This window comes from Eptatretus burgeri, chromosome 8 (genome assembly GCF_056783735.1).
Source record: "Eptatretus burgeri isolate ZD-2024b chromosome 8, Ebu_testis_v1, whole genome shotgun sequence".
NCBI classification, from domain to species: domain Eukaryota; kingdom Metazoa; phylum Chordata; class Myxini; order Myxiniformes; family Myxinidae; genus Eptatretus; species Eptatretus burgeri.
Genome location: NC_140968.1, coordinates 14,056,939 through 14,070,096, shown reverse-complemented (window position 1 = coordinate 14,070,096; position 13,158 = coordinate 14,056,939). Strand labels below are relative to the sequence as shown.

At 43.3% G+C, this 13,158-nt stretch overlaps 1 protein-coding gene across 1 annotated transcript in view; it reads right to left on the bottom strand.

The window, feature by feature from the left end:
• The window catches only part of USP22 (ubiquitin specific peptidase 22), a 150,599-nt gene that overhangs the window by 69,369 nt on the left and 68,072 nt on the right, over positions 1-13,158 (bottom strand). Inside the window, exons 2-3 of the mRNA XM_085890971.1 lie at positions 7,866-7,939; positions 6,331-6,463 (exon numbers count right to left, since the gene is read on the bottom strand). Coding sequence (XP_085747097.1) covers positions 6,331-6,463; positions 7,866-7,901 — 169 coding nt within the window. The 5' untranslated portion in view covers positions 7,902-7,939. The remainder of the gene's footprint in view (positions 1-6,330; positions 6,464-7,865; positions 7,940-13,158) is intronic.

Here is a 13,158-nt window from a genome sequence, read left to right as displayed (position 1 = left end):
ATTTCACACCGTGTTCCAGAAACACAACCAGCGTACACAACATACGATGACGTACAAATTAAATAAATGCACTGTGTATTGATCTGTCAACCTGTCATGGTTCGAATCCTTCCACGACTTCTATGAAAAGGCACTGCAGGAAGTATTTTGTGAAACTCTCTTTTTCTATCATAATATCTCTCACACTACAATCTTCCTTCCTAGCTGTGGGGTGGTGGTGGGGTGGTGGGGTGGTGGGGTGGTGGGTAGTTATTATCGATGAAGGTGGGGTGCGTGTGTTGAAGCATGCATATTTGTTTGAAGAAATGCATCGAGACCTGGTGGTTGTACTCGGTGTGTGCTTTGGAATCTTTTACTCAGCAGGGATGGCCACCTCCAAATTAAAGTTGCTGTCCTTTGCCGTTCCCATAGGGAGTGGATATTTCAAGGAACAACTAGAAAAGCACTCTGTAGAGCACATGCCTCTGCCAAAATCGAATCGGTGTGTTCTTGTCACCGAACCAACTCGTCCGCGTAGTTTTGTCACAATTCGTCCACAACTTTTTGAAATATCACGCTATATATCGTTTTTGGCACCATCTCTCAATAGTGAAGAATCACTTAAAAAAAATTAAAAAAATTCTCGTATCCGGATTTCATCAAAATCCAATTGATTCATCTTTGTCACACGCACCCAACCGCTCCACCAAGTTTCGTCCGAATCCGTCCACAACTTTTGAGATATTCTGTTAACAGACAAACAAACAGACCAGGGGTTAAACCATAACCTCCACCCACTTTCGGTGGTGGTGGAGGTAATAAGTAAGAAACCCAAATCATTCTTCTCCATTATGAAATGGACACAAGTCTATATTTCTTGGTGTGTGGACTTTTGCAAGTGCACGGTTTATTTATTTAATAAATAAAACATGTACGGTGATAACACGGTTTGTGTCGGAGATACGCTCCTGAAAAGTGCGACGAATATCGAAACGACGAAAATCAAAGTAATTTTTCATTTAAGAGTTAATGGAAAAAGTGTGTGAGCGGTGGGGGGGGGGAGGGGGGTGGTTGAGGAGTGCGTTCCACACGTAATCACTTCAGGTATATTATATTTTGCTTTTTTTTACCTATATCACCATCTATCTATAATTCCAGCAGTGTGTGTATATGTGTATGTGTGTGTGTGTGTGTGTGTGTGTGTGTGTGTGTGTGTGTGTGTGTGTGTGTGTGTGTGTGTGTGTGTGTGTGTGTGTGTGTGTGTGTGTGTGTGTGTGTGTGTGTGTGTGTGTGTGTGTGTGTGTGACCGCTGTTTTTTGACAACCACTGGTCCGATCAAATTGAAACTTGCCAGCTATATTGCTGGGGATCTGAGGATGTGCCTTTTCAAGGTTTGATATTAATCGGACAAGTGGTTCCCAAGTTATGGCCATTTATTTACCAACCAATGACAAGACACATTGCTGCGTTGGCGTGGCCGATGGGGAAGAGATCCTCAGCCGCGTTCCCCATTACGGGATACAACGTACGGACTTCCGGATCGTGATGACTTACTGTATTCAAATAATTTCTCGATTTCTTATGCGCATTTATAGATAAACACAATGCCCCAATCCAGTCGTCGTTTACGAGAGTGAAGGAACGGCCTGTGTGGTTGTTTGAAAGTTTTTTTTTTTGCACGTACGGTCACGCACGTACAGCCATGCACGTACGGGCACGCGAGAGCGAAGGAACGGCCTGTGTGGTTGTTTCTGGCACGCGGTGTGAAAGTTTTTTGTTTTTTTTGCATGTACGGCCATGCACGTACGGCCACACATGTACGGACACGCACGCATGGGCATGCACTAGTTATTGATTAATGACTGTGATGTTCAAGAACACATACGTATTGTGACGATTCTGCAAAATCATCATTCCTCAAGGCAATGGCAACCGACAAATAGCGGCGCCTGAGATAGTTATTTCGTTATTACTTGCTTAACATAATCCTTCCCATGTGACTAATGGGCCACAAAGGGAATATGTGCTGTGTGGGCAGAGTTAGGTCTTTGCCCTTCATCTCACTCTCTATCTTGAAATCCACGCTCCATCCATCTTCCGTACCATATTTCCATGCACCCGCCGTGCTTCGCTCCGTGCCCCAAACCTCAAACTCCATGTAATGTCTTCACCCTTTACAGTTCAAACCTCACCACAGGTCAAATAAACCCTTCATCACTTACACCCGGTTCAATCCTAAAGTCCCTCTCTCCCTTCTGTTCTCCCTTGCTCACCACGTTTGCACCGACATTCAGAGCCGGCATTGGTGGGATCGCTTAGCGCTGCCATCACGCCGCATGGTCATTACGTACAGCATGGCAGCTGTGCCCTGTGACGTCACACTGTGACAGGGGAGGGCCAATCGAGACGCCACGAGCGACCGAGCGAATGTTTGAGAACGGTCGCTCTATCTCGCCGCGTGGGCTATAAAAGACGGCTCAGTCTCATGACGAAGAGTCGTCGCCGGTGGAGAACCATTGCCTTTCAGAACCGCTACATTGTGAGCCGAACCGAGCTGTTTCAGAGTCGAGCCGTGATGCGAGTGAAGCTGCCTCTCTATCGATCACGAGTCACGGGAGCTGCGAGGGTGCACCCATCGACGTACCACAAGCATTTGGCGGACCCTTGGGATGAGCTTCTATGTTTCCAGCCTGACCAGAGAGGATCAAGGACGAACACAGCACACGGCAGCCCGTTTCAGCAGCCCGCATCGGCACAGCACCGACACACCCCTGCATTCCCTGCCTTCCCATCCTTCCACCAACCCCCTCCACTTTTGGTTCAGTGCGTGCCTGCATGTGTACGCAGGGTAAGAAAGAGATCACAACAACCTCACACTGCTCTGCCTCTCTCTCCCTTGATCTACCCTTCCGTGGATGAGCCTAATTAGCGCCCTTGTCATGTGTTTAGATAAGTATCGTGTATAACCTAGACAGATTGGGATAGTTCTGCTCTCAGTCCCTGTATTTAATCAATATCTCTTGTACATTTTTGATTGCTTTGACTAAATGATTGCGTTTAAACTCACAGTATGCTCCCTGCGTCCCTCTCTTCTTGTAAATCAATCCCCTGCTTGTTGAATTGTGTTTTCCGATCTGCTTGATGCGTCTTTTCCTTCAGTGGTCGAGCATCGTCCGCACCTCGTGTTCGCCTGGGAGATTTTCATTCCCCAACTAATTGGCTCCAGTCTAAGTCCCGCGTGCACTGGCAGTTTCGCTCGGCTGGATCCAATTAAGATCTGAAGATAGGATAATATCAGTGCATAATCGAGGGAGTCTTCTTCTACTATAAAACCACATGACCGTCTTCCGGATGCGGTTCAAAATTGGTGGTATGTCATCTTCTTCCTCCTTACATGATCGTCGGCATATCTATCGATCAGAGGCAAACTTAATAACCCGGCAACATTCATCGGTATCCATTCGACGAATAGCATTGAATTTAAATTCTGGAGCAACACTTTTGCACTGCCGCAGCCAATCGACAGTGCAGTACATTTATTTGTGTGCGAAGCAAAGTACTGCAGTTCTTTTGTCGATTTTGCGATCTCCAGATTTGGTACTTTAAGTGATGTATTCTGGCATCTTTATCGGTCTTGTAAGTTCTGAAAACACTCGAGAATAAAAGGTATGACTTTTAAAATGACACAAGTGTGAGTTGAGATGACGAATATCGAGAAGCGTTATTAAAATAACGTGATGCCGTATTTGCGAAATGACATGATTAGGGGGCGACATAAGCCAGGGTGTTACTGTATCTATAACAATATTTCCGCACAGGCCGAGAACAAACATATTTCTGCTCCGGCTCTGCTGAGACCAGTGCTTTCCTCATATCCAAATGGAGGATAGAAGAGTGGTTCAGCGTAGACCTGGACTTTCATATATTCAACAGGCAGAGACATAAACAACAAGAGGGGCACTCGGTAGAGCGCATACCTCTGCCAGACTGATCAGTTTAGGTTTTGTATCTCACTGATAGGCCGGATCTGCATCCAGACCTTAAACAAAATCATATCGGCTTGTTCTTGTCACTTAACCAACTCATCCACCGAGTTTTGTCATAATTCATCCATAACTTTTTGAGATATCGTGCTACATAACGTTTTTTTTTGCCCAATCTCTCAATTCTGAAGTATCACTTTAAAAAAAGAACAATAAAAAGAGTACTCACAGATTGCAGCCCCTCACCAGGACTTGGTTTGTGTGGCGTTTGTGTACTGGTGTGTAACATAATTGACAAGAGACAAAATTTTAACTGCCACTTTATAACTGCTGGCAGTGATGACTGGTTCAGCCATTTCAGCGAAGAAGATTTTTGTAGGTTTTTTTAATTATTATTTTTGAACAATATGGCTGCTGAATCACAAAAACGATTATGTCATCAAAAAAAATTTGTGGACCATTTTATCCCCAGATGACCCTCAAAAATTTTCATACTGATCGGATGTAGCGTTCTACATATATGCCAATATGACGTCATAACGAAGACACCTATGATGTCATTAAAAAAAATCACACTCATTTTCCCCATGGGGAGTACTTGCCATGTGCCAAGTTTCAATTATTTCCTTGTATTGGTGCGGTTTCAGAGATACAGAGGTCCAAAGTTTTCCCGTTTTTCCAACATGGCTGCCACAACACGTGACTTATGACGTCATAATTATCATTCAAGCATTCTACACGAGTCGGCGCAGCAATGGTGAAAATTTTGGCACAATCCGACAGGCGGATGCGGAGAAAAACACGAAAGTTCTGATCGGACAAACAAACAAACAAACAGACAGACAGACAGACAGGGGTGAAAACATAACCTCCGTCCACCTCCGTTGGCGGAGGTAATTATCTCAGGGAATCATCCATAAATGAGTTCCTTACTATAAAATGGTAATCATCCGTTTCTCGTTAATTTCTCCGCCTTTCATAAAGATGTGTCCAGGTCCAATTTTAACTATTCTCATGCATGGATCGGGTGTTGGTAACCGATAGCCGTGACCAAATTTCCTGTTTTAATGCACGGCGCTGAAAAATCAACATGGTGGAAGTGATACAACAAAGAGGGTGCAACGACTAATAACCGTCGAGATTCTGGGCAGTGAAAACATCAAGCCTGTCCAAATTTACAGATGAACGGCAGGACAGTATCGTGACGATTGCCTGTTGGGGCCACATGCAAGATTACTTGTAAATAAGAGTCCAGGTCAAACGTGAAGCTAACTCTGCCTCGCTAACTCGCGGCGTTCGAGATTATAATATGTGAAGGATTCCAGAAAAAGAGCTTCCACCCAATCGGTGCAGGAAAAGGACACACACAGAGAGACAGAGACAGAGACAGAGACAGAGACAGAGACAGAGACAGAGACAGAGACAGAGACAGAGACAGAGAGAGAGACAGAGACAGAGACAGAGAGAGAGAGAGAGAGACAGAGACAGAGACAGAGACAGAGACAGAGACAGAGACAGAGACAGAGACAGAGACAGAGACAGAGACAGAGACAGAGACAGAGACAGAGACAGAGACAGAGACAGAGACAGAGACAGAGACAGAGACAGAGACAGAGAGAGAGAGAGAGAGAGAGAGAGAGAGAGAGAGAGAGAGAGAGAGAGAGAGAGAGAGTCCAACGTCGTACAAGCCGTGATCTTTCGTCCGGCGGCAAATTATAGCAGCGAGGCGACGTGAAGGTGACAAATGACATGAAAATAATTTGCCGAGATGTCCATATTCTTGTCTACCGTACCTTACCATGAAATTGTGGTGGTGAGCGGAGAACACCCGGTGGTAAAAGAGCTTTAAAGTCAACAGATGTCTCTAGCACAAGAGGTAAACAAGGCTGAAAGCAACAATCTCAAGAGACATTAATATCTGCAAAGAGAGAAGGCAAGGACATGGAACATTGCTCATCAATAAATACAATGCTAACACAAGAAGAAGAAGAAGAAGAAGAAAAAGAAACAAAAAGCAAGAAGAAACCATTCAACAGAAATGGCCAAGGCTGCGCCTCCTTTCGTTTGACGAGTAACGAGATCAACATCGTCGCCGAGTGTCCTCGTAGCGAATGCAATTTGGACAGAATTGTGAGGAACGGCGATTGAAAAGGCCTTGGAATCGGGGCGGGCAAAATGACGCAAAAGCACGGGCGCGCGTTCTCCTCGAGGATGGTGGAGCGAATACAAAGGGTGGGAGAGCAGGTCGAAGAGAGAAAGAACGGGCAATGCAAAGACGGAGAGAGCTACCGAATGCAAAGATAAATAATTGCAAAATAAATAGCTCAAGGTTCAACAACAAAGGAAGGCAAAGAAGCAAAATGCTCACCTAGAGGATGCCTCTTGGTCTTGGCGTGCTCGTGTATGTGTCGTCGACCAAAACAGCCGAAGAAGACACAGGACAGGCAAGAGTGAAGACGGTTAAAGTGAGCACCGCACAAGTGGCAGACACACGACCGAGCCTGAAAAAACAAAACAAGGAAAAACAGAAACAAGTCCAGATGTCAAACCTCAGTGAGCAAAGTCCTTTTCAAAGCATCAAAATAGGGGAAGCTCGTTTGGTGTTCCCATCTGAGCATTCCTCATGATCAACATGATTGTGCTTCAGTTTGTGTGTGTGTGTGTGTGTGTGTGTGTGTGTATGGGGGGGGGGTTGGGGAGGGGGAGGATAATTTTTTTTGAGGATTTCCTCCACCTTTTCACCATAGAAAAACCAATTCCTTAATTCAAGGGGAATTTTTTGTTACCTGTACACCACTCATTCATCTTGTTGATCAGACGAAAAATAAACAAATATTAAAGTGATCCTCAATGTCGCCTCCGGTTTTCCAGAAAATCTCCGCTTCGTCTTCCGTGTCTCACAAAGCAAGCAATCACCCTTAACGGTACGACGGAGCTTACGTACATGCATGCCTATCCCCCAAAACACCTTCCATTTCTGGAGTCAGCGGTTTTTTTGCACCTTCGGCAAGTTCCTCGATGGTGATCTTGACATCACGCTCAAACAAAAACCATGCCTGATCATCGACACAAACGATGGCAAGCAGCAAACAGCAGCAAACACCGAATAGCTCGCTGATATGTTGACTTATTTATTGCCAGTCAATCGGGAATTACCTAACAAAGGCAACACTGCATGCTTTCTGATCATCACAAAGAATGCATTGGCATGGTTCTTTATTCACATCCAAGTGAGAATTGTACATCTGCACGACATTTCATCTCGAGGTGTCCATCAAAATAGCCTCCATGGGTCCATGCACGCACAAGTGAAATGGCCTGCATCGATAGGAACCGGCCCGCAAAACATTGCGGGTGTGGTAAGGGAGATACAGGTTGCAAGACGGTAATAAAAGTTACAGACAAGGACACAAACGGTTGGGTAGTTTGCTCGAGGACCTTCGAAGCTCGATGCAAACGCCTCAATGAATTCAAACAATTACATTCATTCTTTTGTTATTGACGAGGCTTTCTACAAATGAAAAGTCATACAAAATATATATATATATATATATATATATATATATATATATAAAAAGTCCATTTTCATCCATGGATGTGTAGTGATGTGTGCAGTTTAATGGAGGTGTGCATTCGGTGATTGCATAACAGCTATGGACAAGGAATTTCGATCCCAATGCGAGATAACTATTTGTGGCTCACAGTTTCTGAACGTGATAATTTTAGTCAAATTCGGCCTTCGCATAATTTACACATTGTGGTTTACCGTGACATCGCACGAGGAACTTTCAGCACGGAACAGCAGCAAAGCGAGCAACAAGCCAGTTCGAAGAGTATTTGCTCAACACAGAAGTTGAAGAGTTATTCATCGTGACAAACCCGTACGTCTGTATTATTGAGCACCTTTGAGACAGCATTTCCATGTTGACACTTTTCCATCTCAAAAATCCTCTTCAACGCATCCTGACGTGGATCGCCTGCCAAGTATGCAAATACATTGTTGTAATCAATCAGAATGAGTGGATACATCGAGAAGGAAAGCTATTTCATGAAGTCTCTGATACCTGGCAAGAATCCAGCCTGGTAGCAATTCATAATCCAGACCGTCGAAATAGTAATTATTGGTGCATGGCTTTAACAAAAATTTTAAAAAGAAATATCGAATATAAATATTAATCATACACTCGTAGTGAAAGGCGGCATTATATATTTAAAAAAAAACATTTCATGATGAAAAAGTCAACAAGTTGTGCCATCTTCCTTTGTCCCTCTCTTTTATGGTGAAATATTCTTGTTGTTGGGGGGGGTCAGGGTAAAATTATAATCTATCGCCTGCACAGACAATTGGCTCCGTTGTACTCGACAGCATCGCTTCTTGTGGAGGAAGATATGACCTCAGGATGGACACTGTTTTCCAAAGGAGCAACTTTTTGTGCAGAACCATCATACTAAAAAACACAATTTGGTCTGTCTCTCAGTCTCTCTTGGCACGCACGTGCAAACGCAAGGGGCTGTTGCTCAGTCTCCGGTGGTACGTGTGGAGCCTGTGTTGCTTTCTCTCTTATCATCTCCTTCTCCTTTCTCCAATGTATTTTTTGGGGGTGTTCCTTGTGTATAAACTGTTATCAATGCTTTATCGATTACTTGAAAACTGAATTGGTTTCTTCTCTTCTTTTTTTCCACTCTTGTATATAATCCTTTGCTTTGTTGTATTGAATTTTTATCCTTTTCTGTAATAAAAGGACATAAAAGTCTCAGTCAGTCAGTCAGTCAGTCAGTCAGTCAGTCAGTCAGTCAGTCAGTCAGTCAGTCTCTCTCTCTCTCTCTCTGTCTCTCTGTGTGTGTCTCTGTGTCTCTCTCTGTGTGTTGCATTCAGTTACTGCTCATCCAATCTCAACCAACTTTGACAGGAGGACCAAGGGTCACACCACGGTGGTTGGAGCAACTTCATCCCCCCAACCCCCCACAAAGGGGGTTTCTGGCTTGGGTAAAATCCATGTTGAGGTGTATAGATAGCAGCTTTATCATGGCGTTTTTCCTCAAATGAAACTTGAGGAAATTAATTGTCTACACGAGAAAAAAATGGTCCCATTAATTAACCACACAAAAGCAATAGCTAAAAACAACAAAAAGAGCAATCAGAGATTGCAGACCCTCGCCAGGACTTCTTTTGAGTGATGTATTTTTTTTATGTTTTAGGGTAATATGGCTACCAACCATGTGACCTCTGATATCATGTGTGTGAACCTTTTGTTCCTCATGGACAGGTGGTCATAGGTGTAAAGTTTCACCTTGATTTGTTCAGCCACTTCAGAGAAGATTTTTTTTAAGGTATATTATTTCCTTTAACAATATAGCTGCCGAATCACGTGACCGATGTCGTCATAATTATCATCAAAACATTCGACATGAGTAGTCGCACCAATGGTGAAAATTTTGTCTCGATCTGACAAGCGGTTGCGGAGAAAAACACAAACAGACAGACAGACAGACAGACAGACAAACAAACAGACAGACAGACAAACAAACAAACAAACGGACCCAAATGCAATACCCTCTTCTTTGGCGAGGGTAAAAATTGGACATTTTATTCATTCATGTTCTCCATATTCTCTTAATAAAGGTTTTTTGAAACTTTTATGACAAAAGCTCAAATGATAAGTAATGTTATGGCCTGGACAGACACACTGAAGCTCAAATAGTAAATAAATAAATAAACACAGAAGCAATTTTTAATTAAAAAAATACCCCAAAACCCACCATCACATGCTTGCCACGACCATCACACGTTTTCGGCGTGGCATCAGTGTTGATAATGCCAATTTCTACTCACTGTGACGTTGTCTTTTGACATTTTGATGCAATTATCAATTAGAGTTTGTCGAAAATTTGATGTCATACGCAAACTTGGATTAGAAATGAGGGGGTGGGGGGGTTGGGGGAAAGTTGTGACGCACGCAAGCACACACACTATAAAAATCATGCAACTGTACGTACTAGATCAACCCCCAAATAATTAAACTGATTGAGGAAGCAATGGAGCTACGGAATTCCACATTCAGAGCACATCACTCGGAAATAAAGATCAAAATACCAGGAGTGACTACAACAGCATTCGGTAGAGCGCATACCTCTGCCAGGTTGAAAAGTTTACGTTTTGTATCCCACTGATAGGCCGAATCCTGATCTTAACCAAAATCTAATCGTCTGGTTCTCGTCACCAACCCAACATATCCACAAAGTTTTGTCATGATCCGTCCCAAATGTTTTTCAAACATCGTGCTGTATATCGTTTTTAGCCGCATATCTTAATTGTAAAGAATCACTTGTAAAAAGTTTTTAAAAATTCTCGCATCTGGATCTTCACCAAAATCAAATCAATTCGTCCTCGTCACACATCCAACCTGTTCACCAAGTTTTGTCTGAATCAGTCTACAACTTTTTGAGATAGACAAAGGTGAAAACATAACCTCCGTCCACCTTCGGTGAAGATATGACGCGGTTCTTCCAGGGTGACAGCCTTTCACCCCTCATGTTTTGCCTGGCTCTGGATCCACTAAGTAACCTCATCAATAACAAAGGACACGGATACACTGCACCTTCCAATAAAAGAACGTCCAACGAAACAAGAAAGGAGAGACATTCACTGAACATGGATGATTCAAAACTCTTTGCACTGAATGACGAAAAATCGACAGAACAACTCAAATGCGTGAAGTCATACTCCGTCCGACATTCAAACGGAATTTGGCTGAAATAAGTGTGCCAAGTGCACGTTCATACAGGCAGACCAAGAAAAATGAACATTAAATAAATAAATAAAATCAACCGAGATACAACAATACAGGAGCTAAACAATGAAGCATCATACAAATACCTTGGAGTAGAAGAGAGTTACCAAACATGTCCCAAAGAAATGCGCAAAACAATTACCAAAGAATACCTGCATACAACGAGGCAGATCCTGAAAACATTTTTCACCCCGAGAAACGAAATCAAAGCCATAAACCAAATTGCAGTACCGGTGTTCCAGTATAGCTGCGGAATCGTAAACTGGTCACAAGCAGGTATCAATAAACTAGATAACAAATCAAGGAAACTCCTCACCATCCACAAATCAAAATAAATGCCAAAGACCAAGGACACAGTATAAATGGCTTAAAGAAAATGGTTTGAGTGAGTCAATCGGCCAAGCGTAGATTTTTCAAGACAGAAACAGAAAGCACGAGCCACCGCCTATCAGGATGTAAAAAAAAAAAAATCTCATGTCAGAGCAGCTGTACAAAGGCAAAACAAGGTATGTGGAGTAATCCATTGGCACATCCACAAAAAAGATTTTTGGGTCAGGTTCAGAAAACTCATGGAAACATGAACCAGAAGCAATCACAGAGAACAGGGAAGCAACGCTCACATACGACCTGATGATCCAATGGAGTCTGGTCATAGAAAACAAAGCATCGCGACCGGATATCGCACTTGGGTACGAAAAGGAAAATAAGGCATTGCTAATTGAGGGTTCATAAGCCAGCAATTTTGGCATAAATAATGCGGATATCAAGAAAATGTCCAAATGCTGGGGTCTCAAAAATGAAGGGAAAAGATCTTGAAAGATGAAGCGCGCCGGAATTGGATCAGTGAAGAACGATGTAGCAGAGATTTTAAAAACCATCCCTGGGAATATTACTGCAGTTGGAAGCTGCCCAAGACTCGGTGATGATCCTCAAAAGAGCCCTCGGAACAAAACTATAGGAACGAGAAAACTTCACAACTTGATCCATGAATCGTGATCCTTCACACGGGAGGAGGTGGATGCTCCCAGAGGACTCCGTTCTATCTTTTGAAACCCAAATATAGAGATAAAAGCCAACAACAAACTCAAACGATTGCAAAACCCCATATACAAAGGCCTTTCTTTACACATCACAATGAGATAAATCGGTTATCAGAATGGTGGAAGGTGGTGTTTACTTAGGTACATTGGATCTAGCCAAAATAACCCTATGCCACACGGTCGAGATATTGGCGTTCCACGGTTGGTTGAACGACCCGCCGGCTAGCGGAGTTATCCGAGCGACGGCCGACAATTCCGGGGAGTCTGGTGGGAGGCGACGTAACCTCCCCACCGAGTGGTCATTCTCGCCACTGACCTCTGGCCCGCAACAATATGATAAAATTTTCCAACATCTACACTCACAGAGTAATGAAAGTATTTCAACCAAATATTATTTTGGTTTTGAGGATCGGATATCGTCCAGACTAAATAAGTGTTGAAAGCTGTTGTGAAATCTGATAATATAAAGAAATGATGAGTCATATAACTAAGCTGATATATCTATTTACTTTAGGCAAACAAGGCCATGTAGCCTCCATCCCCAATAGATACACAAGAAAATGTGGATTTTTCCAAAGCATTAAACTTTTCTTTTTCTCCTGTTTGGCGAATTGTATTGAGTGAACAAAAAAAAATTAGGAATGTGCCAAAATTAACCAGCTTCGTTGAGCAATATGATTTAATGTATTCACTGCTTCACATTGTGACACGTCCCCCCAGAGGGACTGCTTATTGATAGCGTCTGCCAGATCTGTGCCTTTATTTTCAGAGGTTTTACAAGGTACTCCATAGGGAATCAAAGCAAATCTGGTGAAAAACGGACGTTTTAAAAGAAAGTTATAACGTTTGCGCAGACCACGACCCGATGCACCACATGACGTGTGCACAGACGAGCAGGCAATTTGGTGGATTATCTGAGATATTGATTTCATGGGCGATAAAACTTTGGGATGTCTCCAGGGTTGTTCCACATTAAACAGCAACTTCTTTTGTGGATAGTCATTATTTGAACGAATTCATTATATTTCCTTAACTGCTGTGTGCATGATGAAGACCAGCTTTAAAGTTAAACCTTTCTGGTATGCAGCCACAGCTTGGCCAGCCATTCCATATCAACCAAGAGTGCTTGCTTGAGTGCTTAAGCCACTTGTCAAGAGCTGTATGGTCAAAAGCGGTACGTCATTCTGAGCAGATCACACTCTCTGCGGATGCTTTTGCCACGCCACGTCATTGAGAGCAAGTGGTCGGTGCCCCGCCATCCTGAGCGGGTGGTACGTGCCCCGCCATCCTGAGCGGGTGGTACGTGCCCCGCCATCCTGAGCGAGTTGTTGTGCAATACCACCGATTTCCAAGCCGTTTGCCGTA